This window comes from Oncorhynchus clarkii, chromosome 5, assembly GCF_045791955.1.
Source record: "Oncorhynchus clarkii lewisi isolate Uvic-CL-2024 chromosome 5, UVic_Ocla_1.0, whole genome shotgun sequence".
NCBI classification, from domain to species: domain Eukaryota; kingdom Metazoa; phylum Chordata; class Actinopteri; order Salmoniformes; family Salmonidae; genus Oncorhynchus; species Oncorhynchus clarkii.
In genome coordinates, this window is record NC_092151.1 from 33,530,965 (window position 1) to 33,548,579 (window position 17,615).

The 17,615-nt window shown below is 39.4% G+C and overlaps 1 protein-coding gene across 13 annotated transcripts in view; it reads left to right on the forward strand.

Annotated features, from left to right (window-relative positions):
• LOC139408681 (guanine nucleotide exchange factor VAV2-like) overlaps positions 1-17,615 on the forward strand; it is a 227,302-nt gene that overhangs the window by 193,650 nt on the left and 16,037 nt on the right. For all 13 annotated transcript variants that reach the window (XM_071152868.1, XM_071152876.1, XM_071152871.1 and 10 more), the window contains exons 9-10: positions 12,257-12,356; positions 16,805-16,900. In XM_071152868.1, coding sequence (XP_071008969.1) covers positions 12,257-12,356; positions 16,805-16,900 — 196 coding nt within the window. The remainder of the gene's footprint in view (positions 1-12,256; positions 12,357-16,804; positions 16,901-17,615) is intronic.

The following is a 17,615-nucleotide window of genomic DNA, read 5'->3' on the forward strand; positions in this document are numbered from 1 at the left end:
GTGTCTTGGGTGACTGGAGTCTTTGACAATTTTTGTGGCCTTCCTCTGACACCGCCTGGTATAGAGGTCCTGGATGGCAGGAAGCTTGGCCCCAGTGATGTACTGGACCATATGGCCTACGCACTGAATAGGTGTTGTCGTGCCCTCTTCGCGACTGTCTTGGTGTGTTTGGTACATGATATTTTGTTGGTGATGTGGGCACCAAGGAACTTGAAGCTATCGACTCGCTCCACTACAGCCCCGTCGATGAGAATGGTGGTGTGTTCGGCCCCCCTTTTCCTGTAGTCCAAGATCAGCTCACATTGAGGGAAAGGTTGTTGTCCTGGCATCACACACCCTATAGGCTGTCTCATTGTTGTCGGTGATCAGGCCTACCGCCTTTGTGTCGTCAGCAAACTTAATGATGGTGTTGGAGCCGTGCTTGGCCACGCAGTTGTGGATGAACAGCGTGTACAGGAGGAGACTGAGCAGGCACCCCTGAGGGGCCCCCGTGTTGAGGATCAGTGTGGCAGATATGTTGTTGCCTACCTGTGCCACCTGGGGGGCGGCCCATAAGGAAGTCCAGGATCCAGTTGCAGAGGGAGGTGTTCAGTCCCAGGATCCTTAGCTTAGTGATGAGCTTTATGGGCACTATAGTGTTTAACGCTGAGCTGTATTCAATGAACAGCATTCTCACATAAGTGTTATTTTTGTTCAGGTGGGAAAGGGCAGTGTGGAGTGCAATTGAGATTGTGTCATCTGTGGATCTGTTGGGGCGGTATGCAAATTTGAGTGGGTCTAGGGCTACCCCGAGCCAGGCAGAAGCCACAGAGGCCACGCAAATCAGGACTTTCTTCGAGTCACTTCAACACCTTTTCCACATGACATGTCATGCTCCTCAAGGGCCTAGCAGAAGCCGTCATATAGGCAGAGTGCTGCTTTGGCATCCTAGAGGGTGATTTGTTCCATGCTGTCGACTGTCTCTAAAATAGAATCCCAACATTGACTCATCATCATCCACTCTATGATATTAGAACACAGTTTGGTTAACAGGACTCTCATTAGATTCATTTAATCCAATGATGCATATACAGTATAGTTTATGTAGCTCAGAGAGATGTAAAGGCCATGTACAGAAATGATGGGACTGGCTCCATGGCCAGTCGTCTGTACAGTCAATGGTATTTCTGTGATGTTGAGGTTTGTTTTTCACGGTGGTGTCTCCTATTGTTTTACAAGTCAGTCCTGTGAGTCATCCTGCTCTTGGATCAGTATCTCTACTCCTTTTGTATGACGTGAGGTTTTAGTGTCAGCTTATGAGTAACGTTTCACAGAATCACATTATGAGTAACGTTTCACAGAATCACATTATGAGTAACGTTTCACAGAATCATATTATGAGTAACGTTTCACAGAATCAATATGAGTAACGTTTCACAGAATCACATTATGAGTAACGTTTCACAGAATCATATTATGAGTAACGTTTCACAGAATCACATTATGAGTAACGTTTCACAGAATCAATATGAGTAACGTTTCACAGAATCACATTATGAGTAACGTTTCACAGAATCAATATGAGTAACATTTCACAGAATCATATTATGAGTAACGTTTCACAGAATCATATTATGAGTAACGTTTCACAGAATCAATATGAGTAACGTTTCACAGAATCAATATGAGTAACGTTTCACAGAATCATATTATGAGTAACGTTTCACAGAATCATATTATGAGTAACGTTTCACAGAATCATATTATGAGTAACGTTTCACAGAATCATATTATGAGTAACGTTTCACAGAATCATTATGAGTAACGTTTCACAGAATCATATTATGAGTAACGTTTCACAGAATCATATTATGAGTAACGTTTCACAGAATCATTATGAGTAACGTTTCACAGAATCATATTATGAGTAACGTTTCACAGAATCATATTATGAGTAACGTTTCACAGAATCACATTATGAGTAACGTTTCACAATCATTATGAGTAACGTTTCACAGAATCAATATGAGTAACGTTTCACAGAATCAATATGAGTAACGTTTCACAGAATCATATTATGAATAACGTTTCACAGAATCAATATGAGTATCGTTTCACAGAATCACATTATGAGTAACGTTTCACAGAATCATTATGAGTAACGTTTCACAGAATCATATTATGAGTAACGTTTCACAGAATCAATATGAGTAACGTTTCACAGAATCAATATGAGTAACGTTTCACAGAATCATATTATGAGTAAAGTTTCACAGAATCAATATGAGTAACGTTTCACAGAATCACATTATGAGTAACGTTTCACAGAATCATTATGAGTAACGTTTCACAGAATCATATTATGAGTAACGTTTCACAGAATCAATATGAGTAACGTTTCACAGAATCAATATGAGTAACGTTTCACAGAATCAATATGAGTAACGTTTCACAGAATCATATTATGAGTAACGTTTCACAGAATCATATTATGAGTAACGTTTCACAGAATCATATTATGAGTAACGTTTCACAGAATCATATTATGAGTAACGTTTCACAGAATCATATTATGAGTAACGTTTCACAGAATCATTATGAGTAACGTTTCACAGAATCATATTATGAGTAACGTTTCACAGAATCATATTATGAGTAACGTTTCACAGAATCATTATGAGTAACGTTTCACAGAATCATATTATGATATAACGTTTCACAGAATCATATTATGAGTAACGTTTCACAGAATCACATTATGAGTAACGTTTCACAATCATTATGAGTAACGTTTCACATAATCAATATGAGTAACGTTTCACAGAATCAATATGAGTAACGTTTCACAGAATCATATTATGAGTAACGTTTCACAGAATCAATATGAGTAACGTTTCACAGAATCACATTATGAGTAACGTTTCACAGAATCATTATGAGTAACGTTTCACAGAATCATATTATGAGTAACGTTTCACAGAATCAATATGAGTAACGTTTCACAGAATCAATATGAGTAACGTTTCACAGAATCATATTATGAGTAACGTTTCACAGAATCAATATGAGTAACGTTTCACAGAATCACATTATGAGTAACGTTTCACAGAATCATTATGAGTAACGTTTCACAGAATCATATTATGAGTAACGTTTCACAGAATCAATATGAGTAACGTTTCACAGAATCAATATGAGTAACGTTTCACAGAATCAATATGAGTAACGTTTCACAGAATCATTATGAGTAATGTTTCACAGAATCATATTATGAGTAACGTTTCACAGAATCATATTATGAGTAACGTTTCACAGAATCATTATGAGTAACGTTTCACAGAATCATATTATGAGTAACGTTTCACAGAATCATATTATGAGTAACGTTTCACAGAATAATTATGAGTAACGTTTCACAGAATCATATTATGAGTAACTTTTCACAGAATCATATTATGAGTAACGTTTCACAGAATCATTATGAGTAACGTTTCACAGAATCACATTATGAGTAACGTTTCACAGAATCACATTATGAGTAACGTTTCACAGAATCACATTATGAGTAACGTTTCACAGAATCACATTATGAGTAACGTTTCACAGAATCATATTATGAGTAACGTTTCACAGAATCACATTATGAGTAACGTTTTACAGAATCATATTATGAGTAACGTTTCACAGAATCATATTATGAGTAACGTTTCACAGAATCATATTATGAGGAACGTTTCACAGAATCATTATGAGTAACGTTTCACAGAATCATTATGAGTAAAGTTTCACAGAATCATATTATGAGTAACGTTTCACAGAATCATATTATGAGTAACGTTTCACAGAATCATATTATGAGTAACGTTTCACAGAATCATATTATGAGTAACGTTTCACAGAATCATTATGAGTAACGTTTCACAGAATCATATTATGAGTAACGTTTCACAGAATCATATTATGAGTAACGTTTCACAGAATCATTATGAGTAACGTTTCACAGAATCATATTATGAGTAACGTTTCACAGAATCATATTATGAGTAACGTTTCACAGAATCATTATGAGTAACGTTTCACAGAATCACATTATGAGTAACTTTTCACAGAATCACATTATGAGTAACGTTTCACAGAATCATATTATGAGTAACGTTTCACAGAATCATATTATGAGTAACGTTTCACAGAATCACATTATGAGTAACGTTTCACAATCATTATGAGTAACATTTCACAGAATCAATATGAGTAACGTTTCACAGAATCAATATGAGTAACGTTTCACAGAATCATATTATGAGTAACGTTTCACAGAATCAATATGAGTAACGTTTCACAGAATCACATTATGAGTAACGTTTCACAGAATCATTATGAGTAACTTTTGACAGAATCATATTATGAGTAACGTTTCACATAATCAATATGAGTAACGTTTCACAGAATCACATTATGAGTAACGTTTCACAGAATCAATATGAGTAACGTTTCACAGAATCATTATGAGTAACGTTTCACAGAATCATATTATGAGTAACGTTTCACAGAATCATATTATGAGTAACGTTTCACAGAATCATTATGAGTAACGTTTCACAGAATCATATTATGAGTAACGTTTCACAGAATCATATTATGAGTAACGTTTCACAGAATCACATTATGAGTAACGTTTCACAATCATTATGAGTAACGTTTCACAGAATCAATATGAGTAACGTTTCACAGAATCAATATGAGTAACGTTTCACAGAATCATATTATGAGTAACGTTTCACAGAATCAATATGAGTAACGTTTCACAGAATCACATTATGAGTAACGTTTCACAGAATCATTATGAGTAACGTTTCACAGAATCATATTATGAGTAACGTTTCACAGAATCAATATGAGTAACGTTTCACAGAATCAATATGAGTAACGTTTCACAGAATCATATTATGAGTAAAGTTTCACAGAATCAATATGAGTAACGTTTCACAGAATCACATTATGAGTAACGTTTCACAGAATCATTATGAGTAACGTTTCACAGAATCATATTATGAGTAACGTTTCACAGAATCAATATGAGTAACGTTTCACAGAATCAATATGAGTAACGTTTCACAGAATCAATATGAGTAACGTTTCACAGAATCATATTATGAGTAACGTTTCACAGAATCATATTATGAGTAACGTTTCACAGAATCATATTATGAGTAACGTTTCACAGAATCATATTATGAGTAACGTTTCACAGAATCATATTATGAGTAACGTTTCACAGAATCATTATGAGTAACGTTTCACAGAATCATAATATGAGTAACGTTTCACAGAATCATATTATGAGTAACGTTTCACAGAATCATTATGAGTAACGTTTCACAGAATCATATTATGATATAACGTTTCACAGAATCATATTATGAGTAACGTTTCACAGAATCACATTATGAGTAACGTTTCACAATCATTATGAGTAACGTTTCACAGAATCAATATGAGTAACGTTTCACAGAATCAATATGAGTAACGTTTCACAGAATCATATTATGAGTAACGTTTCACAGAATCAATATGAGTAACGTTTCACAGAATCACATTATGAGTAACGTTTCACAGAATCATTATGAGTAACGTTTCACAGAATCATATTATGAGTAACGTTTCACAGAATCAATATGAGTAACGTTTCACAGAATCAATATGAGTAACGTTTCACAGAATCATATTATGAGTAACGTTTCACAGAATCAATATGAGTAACGTTTCACAGAATCACATTATGAGTAACGTTTCACAGAATCATTATGAGTAACGTTTCACAGAATCATATTATGAGTAACGTTTCACAGAATCAATATGAGTAACGTTTCACAGAATCAATATGAGTAACGTTTCACAGAATCAATATGAGTAACGTTTCACAGAATCATTATGAGTAACGTTTCACAGAATCATATTATGAGTAACGTTTCACAGAATCATATTATGAGTAACGTTTCACAGAATCATTATGAGTAACGTTTCACAGAATCATATTATGAGTAACGTTTCACAGAATCATATTATGAGTAACGTTTCACAGAATCATTATGAGTAACGTTTCACAGAATCATATTATGAGTAACGTTTCACAGAATCATATTATGAGTAACGTTTCACAGAATCATTATGAGTAACGTTTCACAGAATCACATTATGAGTAACGTTTCACAGAATCACATTATGAGTAACGTTTCACGGAATCACATTATGAGTAACGTTTCACAGAATCATATTATGAGTAACGTTTCACAGAATCACATTATGAGTAACGTTTTACAGAATCATATTATGAGTAACGTTTCACAGAATCATATTATGAGTAACGTTTCACAGAATCATATTATGAGGAACGTTTCACAGAATCATTATGAGTAACGTTTCACAGAATCATTATGAGTAAAGTTTCACAGAATCATATTATGAGTAACGTTTCACAGAATCATATTATGAGTAACGTTTCACAGAATCATATTATGAGTAACGTTTCACAGAATCATATTATGAGTAACGTTTCACAGAATCATTATGAGTAACGTTTCACAGAATCATATTATGAGTAACGTTTCACAGAATCATATTATGAGTAACGTTTCACAGAATCATATGAGTAACGTTTCACAGAATCATATTATGAGTAACGTTTCACAGAATCATATTATGAGTAACGTTTCACAGAATCATTATGAGTAACGTTTCACAGAATCATATTATGAGTAACGTTTCACAGAATCATATTATGAGTAACGTTTCACAGAATCATTATGAGTAACGTTTCACAGAATCACATTATGAGTAACTTTTCACAGAATCACATTATGAGTAACGTTTCACAGAATCATATTATGAGTAACGTTTCACAGAATCACATTATGAGTAACGTTTCACAAAATCATATTATGAGTAACGTTTCACAGAATCATATTATGAGTAACGTTTCACAGAATCATTATGAGTAACGTTTCACAGAATCACATTATGAGTAACGTTTCACAGAATCACATTATGAGTAACGTTTCACAGAATCACATTATGAGTAACGTTTCACAGAATCACATTATGAGTAACGTTTCACAGAATCATATTATGAGTAACGTTTCACAGAATCACATTATGAGTAACGTTTTACAGAATCATATTATGAGTAACGTTTCACAGAATCATATTATGAGTAACGTTTCACAGAATCATATTATGAGGAACGTTTCACAGAATCATTATGAGTAACGTTTCACAGAATCATTATGAGTAAAGTTTCACAGAATCATATTATGAGTAACGTTTCACAGAATCATATTATGAGTAACGTTTCACAGAATCATATTATGAGTAACGTTTCACAGAATCATTATGAGTAACGTTTCACAGAATCACATTATGAGTAACTTTTCACAGAATCACATTATGAGTAACGTTTCACAGAATCATATTATGAGTAACGTTTCACAGAATCACATTATGAGTAACGTTTCACAAAATCATATTATGAGTAACGTTTCACAGAATCATATTATGAGGAACGTTTCACAGAATCATTATGAGTAACGTTTCACAGAATCATTATGAGTAATGTTTCACAGAATCATATTATGAGTAACGTTTCACAGAATCATATTATGAGTAACGTTTCACAGAATCATATTATGAGTAACGTTTCACAGAATCATATTATGAGTAACGTTTCACAGAATCATTATGAGTAACGTTTCACAGAATCATATTATGAGTAACGTTTCACAGAATCATATTATGAGTAACGTTTCACAGAATCATTATGAGTAACGTTTCACAGAATCATATTATGAGTAACGTTTCACAGAATCATATTATGAGTAACGTTTCACAGAATCATTATGAGTAACGTTTCACAGAATCACATTATGAGTAACTTTTCACAGAATCACATTATGAGTAACGTTTCACAAAATCATATTATGAGTAACGTTTCACAGAATCATATTATGAGTAACGTTTCACAGAATCATTATGAGTAACGTTTCACAGAATCACATTATGAGTAACGTTTCACAGAATCACATTATGAGTAACGTTTCACAGAATCACATTATGAGTAACGTTTCACAAAATCATATTATGAGTAACGTTTCACAGAATCATATTATGAGTAACGTTTCACAGAATCACATTATGAGTAACGTTTCACAATCATTATGAGTAACGTTTCACAGAATCAATATGAGTAACGTTTCACAGAATCAATATGAGTAACGTTTCACAGAATCATATTATGAGTAACGTTTCACAGAATCAATATGAGTAACGTTTCACAGAATCACATTATGAGTAACGTTTCACAGAATCATTATGAGTAACTTTTGACAGAATCATATTATGAGTAACGTTTCACATAATCAATATGAGTAACGTTTCACAGAATCACATTATGAGTAACGTTTCACAGAATCAATATGAGTAACGTTTCACAGAATCATTATGAGTAACGTTTCACAGAATCATATTATGAGTAACGTTTCACAGAATCATATTATGAGTAACGTTTCACAGAAGCAATATGAGTAACGTTTCACAGAATCACATTATGAGTAACGTTTCACAGAATCAATATGAGTAACGTTTCACAGAATCATATTATGAGTAACGTTTCACAGAATCAATATGAGTAACGTTTCACAGAATCAATATGAGTAACGTTTCACAGAATCATATTATGAGTAACGTTTCACAGAATCATATTATGAGTAACGTTTCACAGAATCATATTATGAGTAACGTTTCACATAATCAATATGAGTAACGTTTCACAGAATCACATTATGAGTAACGTTTCACAGAATCAATATGAGTAACGTTTCACAGAATCATTATGAGTAACGTTTCACAGAATCATATTATGAGTAACGTTTCACAGAATCATATTATGAGTAACGTTTCACAGAAGCAATATGAGTAACGTTTCACAGAATCACATTATGAGTAACGTTTCACAGAATCAATATGAGTAACGTTTCACAGAATCATATTATGAGTAACGTTTCACAGAATCAATATGAGTAACGTTTCACAGAATCAATATGAGTAACGTTTCACAGAATCATATTATGAGTAACGTTTCACAGAATCATATTATGAGTAACGTTTCACAGAATCATATTATGAGTAACGTTTCACAGAATCAATTTACTTCTTGACTGAAAGAAGCCAGCATGCTACACTGTGAGAGGGAGAGAGAAGAGGGGGTGAGACTGATGGAGAGAAAAGGAATTAAACATTACTTTAAAGGGAAAGACAGAAGGAGTGATAGAAGGAGATATAGCTGGTTCCTAGGGGAGCATAACTTCACAAGTCTCCCATTGTGATGTGTCCAGACATCAGGAGAGGCGTGGCTGTGCTTGTCAGTGTCTCAGGGGTTAATTATGTCTGACTCCACTGCGTGTGCGTACATGTGGCTTTGTACATGTGTGTGTAATCAACTCCTTTGTTCCACTGCTTGTCTCTGGGAGGAGAACAAAGACAGTGACTTTCCTTAAGAGCTGGAGGAACACGAAAGCCTTTTATTAGAGGGGTCTGTAAGTATTAGCATTAGCACTGTGACACGTCCTCTCTGCTGTGTCAGTATCAGAGCAGGCCCTGTGTCCCATGCTGAGGCCTGTCACTGAACAGGGGACAAATTGGTCTGTTAGGATGGCCCCTGCTCACCTCCTACCCGTGTCCTTGTCTGTCAACACCACAGACTTCTGCCTGGTTTTGGAGTGTTTTTAGTGGTGGTGGAGGAGCTTTAGAAAGCGGGCCCTCAGGCACAGAGGTACTGTCCCAGACACACTACACAGGCTCCATGGAACCATGCTGTGAACACTGTCTAACCCCATCCAGCTGAGCTCTTTTTCTCTCATGTAGCCTACACTTTATCTTATTTTGTCTTTTTATTTCTCTGTTTTCTCGTGCCATCCTTTTCCCCCAATCTCTCCTGCTGTCTGTCTGTCTCTCTCTCTCTCTTATATCTCTGTCTGCTCTTTCTGTCTGTCTGTATGTTTGTTTGTGTCATCTCACTCGCTCTTCCTTTATCCATTGTCACGTATAAACATACCCTGTATATTACCATGCTGTAATATAACCAATCGATAAGGATTCAAAACCTTGTGTCTAGTCTCAGTGGGTGTCTAATCCATTGCCTCGAACTCTGATCACAATATCACTTTCCCCACCAGTCGCTCCACCTTAAACATCCCGCTCCTGAAATGGCCTCATAAAATAAGACCTTCATGTTCAATTAAGTCTGTGACACGTGTTATTAAAGCGGGTGGCTGACACCTGCCCTGTACCCTCGTTATGCTGCTGCCTGCTGCTGAATCTGACTGCCGCTGCCTGCCTGGCTCATAATTGAGCAAGGCAGCCATTAATCTTATTCCAATTCTCCTCCTTAAGGAGAGGAGCGATCTCCCTGGCTGTGGATCAGGCCCTAATCAGGTCCTTTTTAGCCCCAGACCACGTTGTCTTTGGACCAGACCCAGGCAGGGAGCTTCACAGTGGAGGTCAGTCTAGGCCAGTCATTAATGGGGTTTAGGGATGGAGAGAGCCATCCGGATAGTTGGCCACTGGATGACTCATCCCTACCGATGGGGATCTAGTCATGTTGTGAATGTACAGTAGGCAGAGGTCAGATAAGTTGGTAAGCATTGTAATGGGGTTTGTGCAGTCTGCAGGTGTTAGTGGGTTTGTCCATGTAAGAGGCTTAGGAAGGAGATGAGTTTAGCTTTGAGAGCTGGGGTAGTGACTGTTATCAAAGCACTCTGTTAGTGACTTATGCTCTAACTTCAAGATTAAGTGAAGAGTTGTGAAGTGTTAAACAGCTTAGTGAATTATTGTGGTAATTGAATTGAAAGAAGAAGAAACCCAACTATGTTTAAAGAGATTTTCTAAGAGAAATGTGCTTTTTCTGCCATACTGTGCTCCTGCTCTCTTGCTGAGTTTTGGAGACATCTCCCATCTCTCTGGAGCAGTGCTCTTGTCTCTGTCAAGGATATGTCAGAGACATCCTTAGACTTTAGAAATGCAAACTCTGCTCTGCTGAAGATTAAGAGACTTTGCCAAAAGCGTCAGAGGGGTTTGGCACTGCCAGTCGTGACAATGCCCTACTTTGAAAAATAAGAGAGAGAGAGGAATCTGTGCCACGCGTGGTGCCATCCTCTAGTCAAGATAACTTTGAACTAGTTCCAAGATGAAGTGATCTGTGTCAGGGGCCCGTTGTGAATGTGCCCTTCATATCCTCACTGGCCCAAATTAATAGGCTTTCTGCCTGAGAACTCTTCAAAGCAATTTATTATAATCACTATCTTTCATTAGTGTACTGTGGTTATACTATGATTATGACTTATTGGGTAGAGGCGTGTATTCTTCAAAAGATTGCCCTGGGTTTCGAGTTAATGTATTACTTATTAATACAATATATTCATATATACAGTAGTCATGCCCATATGAAATCTATTCATATGTTCCTTTTACATCGGCTTCCTATGGTGGCAAATGGGTCACCCACCGAACTGTTTAATACTGTTGTAATTATGTTTAATCTAAAGCTATTAGTATGGCTTACTCCTCCTTAGTGTCAAGTGCCCCATGGGTTATTTGGTACTGAACTGGTCCTAAGAGTCAACAGCATATTGCTATATGATGATCTGTGTACCCTTTGATATTGGGAACCCTTTGCAGGAACCCTATAATAGAATATACACTGAGTGTACAAAATATTAAGAACACCTTCTTAATATTGAGATGTACTCCCTTTTGCCCTCAGAACAGCCTCAATTCATAAGGGCATGGTCTACAAAGTGTCGAAAGTGTTCCGTAGGGATGCGGGCCCATGTTGACTCCAATGCTCTTGAAACACATGGGAAATTGTTGAGCGTCAAAAACCCAGCAGCGTTGCAGTTCTTGACACAAACTGGTGTTCCTGGCACCTACTACCATACCCCGTTCAAAGGCACTTAAATCTTCTGTCTTGTCCATTCACCCTCTGAATGGCACACATACGTAGTCCATGTCTCAATTGTCTTAAAGCTTAACAGTCCTTCTTTAACCTGTCTCCTCCCCTTCATCGACACTGATTGAAGTGGATTTAGCAGGTGACATCAATAAGGGATCATAGCTTTCACCTGGATTCACCTGGTCAGTCTGTCATGGAAAGAGCAGTTGTTTCTAATGTTTTGTACACTCAGTGTATGTTAGTAATAATACAGTGATGTAATGTGTTCATATACAGATTGTTGATCTACGGCCAGTACTGCAGCCACATGGAGAATGCCCAGAAGATACTGGATGAGCTCATCGCTACGCGAGAGGACGTTAAGATGAAAGTCGAGGTACAGTAACCACAAAAACACACATATCCCTCCCTCTCCCTTACCACCCATCTGGCATCTGCTCAAAATTGGCGCAAAGTTGATTCACAACCAGCCATGGTGTTTTGAATCATGCCATTTTACTATGATAGTTTGGCTTCCATCTAAAGCTACTGTACTGCAGTTGGACAAACACCAATGGTCTGCAGTGAAAGATCTGATAAAAATGGAATCCTCAGCTGGCCCAAATCGTGGTCCACTGCTGGCCAAGCCATGTTGCTGGGTTGACCCAGCTCTAGTACTGTAGTTTACAGTGCATTCCCTTTTCCACATGTTGCTACATTACTGCCTTATTCTAAAATGGATTAAATAAATGTTTTGCCTCATCAATCTAAAAGCTGCTGCGGTCATCCCCCTCTTCAAAGGGGGTGACACTCTAGACCCAAACTGTTATAGACCGATATCCATCCTGCCCTGTCTTTCTAAAGTCTTCGAAAGCCAAGTCAATAAACAGATCACTGACCATTTTGAATCCCACCGTACCTTCTCCGCTGTGCAATCCGGTTTCCGAGCTGGTCACAGGTGCACCTCGGTCACGCTCAAGGTACTAAACGATATCATAACCGCCATCGATAAAAGACAGTACTGTGCAGCTGTCTTCATTGACCTGGCCAAGGCTTTCGACTCTGTCAATCATTGTATTCTTATTGGCAGACTCAATAGGCTTGGTTTCTCAAATGACTGCCTCGCCTGGTTCACCAACTACTTCTCAGACAGAGTTCAGTGTGTCAAATCGGAGGGCCTGTTGTCCGGACCTCTGGCAGTCTCTATGGGGGTACCACAGGGTTCAATTCTCGGGCCGACTATTTTCTCTGTATATATCAACGATGTCGCTCTTGCTGCGGGTGATTCCCTGATCCACCTTTACGTAGACGACACCATTCTGTATACATCTGGCCCTTTCTTGGACACTGTGTTAAGTCACCTCCAAACGAGCTTCAATGCCATACAACACTCCTCCCGTGGTCTCCAACTGCTCTTAAATGCTAGTAAAACCAAATGCATGCTTTTCAACCGTTCGCTACCCGCCCGCCCGACTAGCATCACTACTCTGGACGGTTCTAAGTTAGAATATGTGGACAAGTACAAATACCTAGGTGTCTGGCTAGACTGTAAACTCTCCTTCCAGACTCATATTAAACATCTCCAAATCAAAATAAAATCTAGAATCGGCTTCCTATTTCGCAACAAAGCCTCATTCTCTCACGCCGCCAAACATACCCTTGTAAAACTGACTATCCTGACTATCCGATCTTTGACTTCTGCGATGTCATTTACAAAATAGCTTCCAATACTCTACGACTTTCCCGAAGCGGATCCTGTGTTTTGCCCACCACCCAGGACAATGGATCAGATCCCAGCCGGCGAACCAAAACAACGTCGCCGTAAAAGTTGCAGACACAGCGGTCTTCTGGTTAGGCTCCTGAGACTGGCACGTCGCGTACCCGCTCCTGAGCATACTACTCGCCAATGTCCATTCTCTTGACAACAAGGTTGATGAAATGGGTAGCATTCAAGAGAGACATAAGAGACTGTAACGTTCTTTGCTTCACTGAAACATGGCTCACTCGAGACACGCTATTGGAGTCGGTACAGCCAGCTGGTTTCTTCACGCATCGCGCCGACAGAAACAAGCATCTTTCTGGTAAGAAGAGGGGCGCGGGGGTATGCCTTATGATTAACGAGACATGGTGTCATCATTACAACATACAGGAACTCAAGTCCTTCTGTTCACCTGAATTAGAATTCCTCACAATCAAATGTTGACCGCATTATCTACCAAGAGAATTCTCTTCGATTATAATCACAGCCGCATATATTCCCCCCCAAGCAGACACATCGACGGCCCTGAATGAACTTTATTTGACTCTATGTAAACTGGAAACCACATATCCTGAGCCTGCATTCATTGTAGCTGGGGATTTTAACAAGGCTAATCTGAAAAGAAGACTCCCTAAATTCTATCCGCATATTGATTGTGCTACCAGGGCTAGTAAAACCATGGATCATTGTTATTTTAACTTCCACGATGCATATAAGGCCCTCCCCCGCCCTCCTTTTGGAAAAGCTGGCCACGACTACATTTTGTTGCTCCCAGCCTATAGACAGAGACTAAAACAGGAAGCTCCCACGCTCAGGTCTGTTCAACACTGGTCCGACCAATCTGATTCCACGCTTCAAGATTGCTTCGATCACGTGGATTGGGATATGTTCCGCACTGCGTCAAACAACAACATTGACGAATACGCTGATTCAGTGTGTGAGTTTATTAGCAAGTGCATCAGCGATGTCGTACCCACAGCAACTATTAAAACATTCCCAAACCAGAAACCGTGGATTGATGGCAGCATTCGCACGAAACTGAAAGCGTGAACCACTGCTTTTAACCAGGGCAAGGTGACCGGAAACATGACCGAATACAAACAGTGTAGCTATTTCCTCCACAAGGCAATCAAACAAGCTAAGCATCAGTATAGAGACAAAGTAGAGTCGCAATTCAATGGCTCAGACACAAGAGGTATGTGGCAGGGTCTACAGTCAATCACGGATTACAAAAAGAAAACCAGCCCCGTCGGGGAACAGGATGTCTTGCTCCCAGACAGACTAAACACCTTCTTTGCTCGCTTTGAGGACAATGCAGTGCCACTGACACCCGCTACCAAAACATGTGGACTCTCCTTCACTGCAGCCAATGTGAGTAAAACATTTAAATGTGTTAACCCTCGCAAGGCTGCAGGCCCAGACAGCATCCCCAGTCGCATCCTCAGAGCTTGCGCAGACCAGCTGGCTGGTGTCTTTATGGACATATTCAAACAATCCTTATCCCAGTCTGCTGTTCCCACATGCTTCAAGAGGGCCACCATTGTTCCTGTTCCCAAGAAAGCTAAGGTAACTGAGCTAAATGACTACTGCCCCGTAGCACTCACTTACATCATCATGAAGTGCTTTGAGAGACTAGTCAAGGACCATATCACCTCCACCCTACCTGACACCCTAGACCCACTCCAATTACCGCCCCAATAGGTCCACAGACAATCGCAACCACACTGCACACTGCCCTAACCCATCTGGACAAGAGGAATACCTATGTGAGAATGCTGTTCATCGACTACAGCTCAGCATTTATCACCATAGTACCCTCCAAACTCGTCATGAAGCTCGAGATCCTGGGTCTCGACCCCGCCCTGTGCAACCAGGTACTGGACTTCCTGAAGGACCGCCCCCAGGTGGTGAGGGTAGGTAACAACATCCCCACCCCGCTGATCCTCAACACTGCTGCCCCACAAGGGTGCGTTCTGAGCCCTCTCCTGTACTCCCTGTTCACCCACGACTGTGTGGCCAGGCACGCCTCCAACTTAATCATGAAATTGGAGGCGTCAAGTCAGACGACACTACAGTGGTGGGCTTGATTATCAACAACGACGAGACGGCCTACAGGGAGGAAGTGAGGGTCCTCGGAGTGTGATGTCAGGAAAATAACCTCACACTCAATGTCAACAAAACAAAGGAGATGATCATGGACTTCAGGAAACAGCAGAGGGAGCACCCCCCTATCCACATTGACGGGACAGTAGTGGAGAGGGTAGTACGTTTTAAGTACCTCGGAGTACACATTACAGACAAACTGAATTGGTCCACCCACACAGACAGCGTGGTGAAGAAATTTGACTTGTCACCAAAAGCACTAACAAACTTTTACAGATGCACAATCGAGAACATCCTGTCGGGCTGTATCACCGCCTGGTACGGCAACTGCTTCGCGCACAGCCATAAGGCTCTCCAGAGGGTAGTGAGGTCTGCACAACGCATCACCGGGGGCAAACAAAACTTGTTAGGTTAGATTACTCGTTGGTTATTACTGCATTGTTGGAACTAGAAGCACAAGCATTTCGCTACACTCGCATTAACATCTGCTAACCATGTATATGTGACAAATAAAATAAAATGTGTTTTGATTTGAATTGGATAAGGATCAGAGTCATCCATTCAAGAGAGAGAGAGAGACATCAGCATTCAGCATCTACTGGGTTACGATGGCTCATGGTCTGTCTCAATGCATTACAATGCAGCTGTATGGCTTGTTGTTTTTCTTAATAAAAAAGGAGATTGTTATGGCTATTATTCAGACAGAGGGACGAATGTGTTCTTTATTACTCATACAGTAAAGGAATATCCATATCAGTATGAATGTCCTGATGTAGATGTTCACTAAGGGGTAAGGACAGACAGGGATTTGATACCTTTTAATACGCTGTTTATACTGTTGTTGGAAGGCACAACTGTAGCAAAGTGGTGTAGTGATAGTGTGAAATTACAGATGGTATATTACAGTATCAGAATGTGTACACTTTGGCTGCTGTTGTAGTTTTGAACTGTGAAATGTATGATGTTTCTTGTTGTTATTGTAGGAGTGCACTATGAAGGTGCAAGAGGGCAAGTTCAAGCTCCAGGACCTGCTGGTAGTGCCCATGCAGCGGGTTCTCAAGTACCACCTCCTACTTAAGGTAAGGTGCAAACCTAAACTCAGCAAAAAAACTGTCAACTGCGTATATTTTCAGCAAACTTAACATGTGTAAATATTTGTATGAACATAACAATATTCAACAACTGAGACATAAACTGAAGAAGTTCCACAGACATGTGACTAACAGAAATTGAACAATGTGTACCTGAACAAAGGGGGGGGGGGTCAAAATCAAAAGTAACTGTCAGTATCTGGTGTGGCCACCAGCTGCATTAAGTACTGCAGTGCATCTCCTCCTCATGGACTACACCAGATTTGCCAGTTCTTGCTGTGAGATGTTACCCCACTCTTCCACCAAGGCACCTGCAAGATCTCAGACATTTCTGGGGGGAATGGCCCTAGCCCTCACCCTCTGATCCAACAGGTCCCAGACGTGATCAATGGGATTGAGATTCGGGCTCTTTGCTGCCAATGGCAGAACACTGACATTCCTGTTTTGCAGGAAATCACACACAGAGTGAGCAGTATGGCTGGTGGCATTGTCATGTTGGAGGGTCATGTCAGGAATAGCCTGCAGGAAGGGTACCACATGACGGAGGAGGATGTCTTCCCTGTAACGCACAGCGTTGAGATTGCCTGCAATGACAACAAGCTCAGTCCTATGATGCTGTGACACACCGCCCCAGACCATGACGGACCCTCCACCTCCAAATCGATCCCGCTCCAGAGAACAAGCCTCGGTGTAACGCTCATTC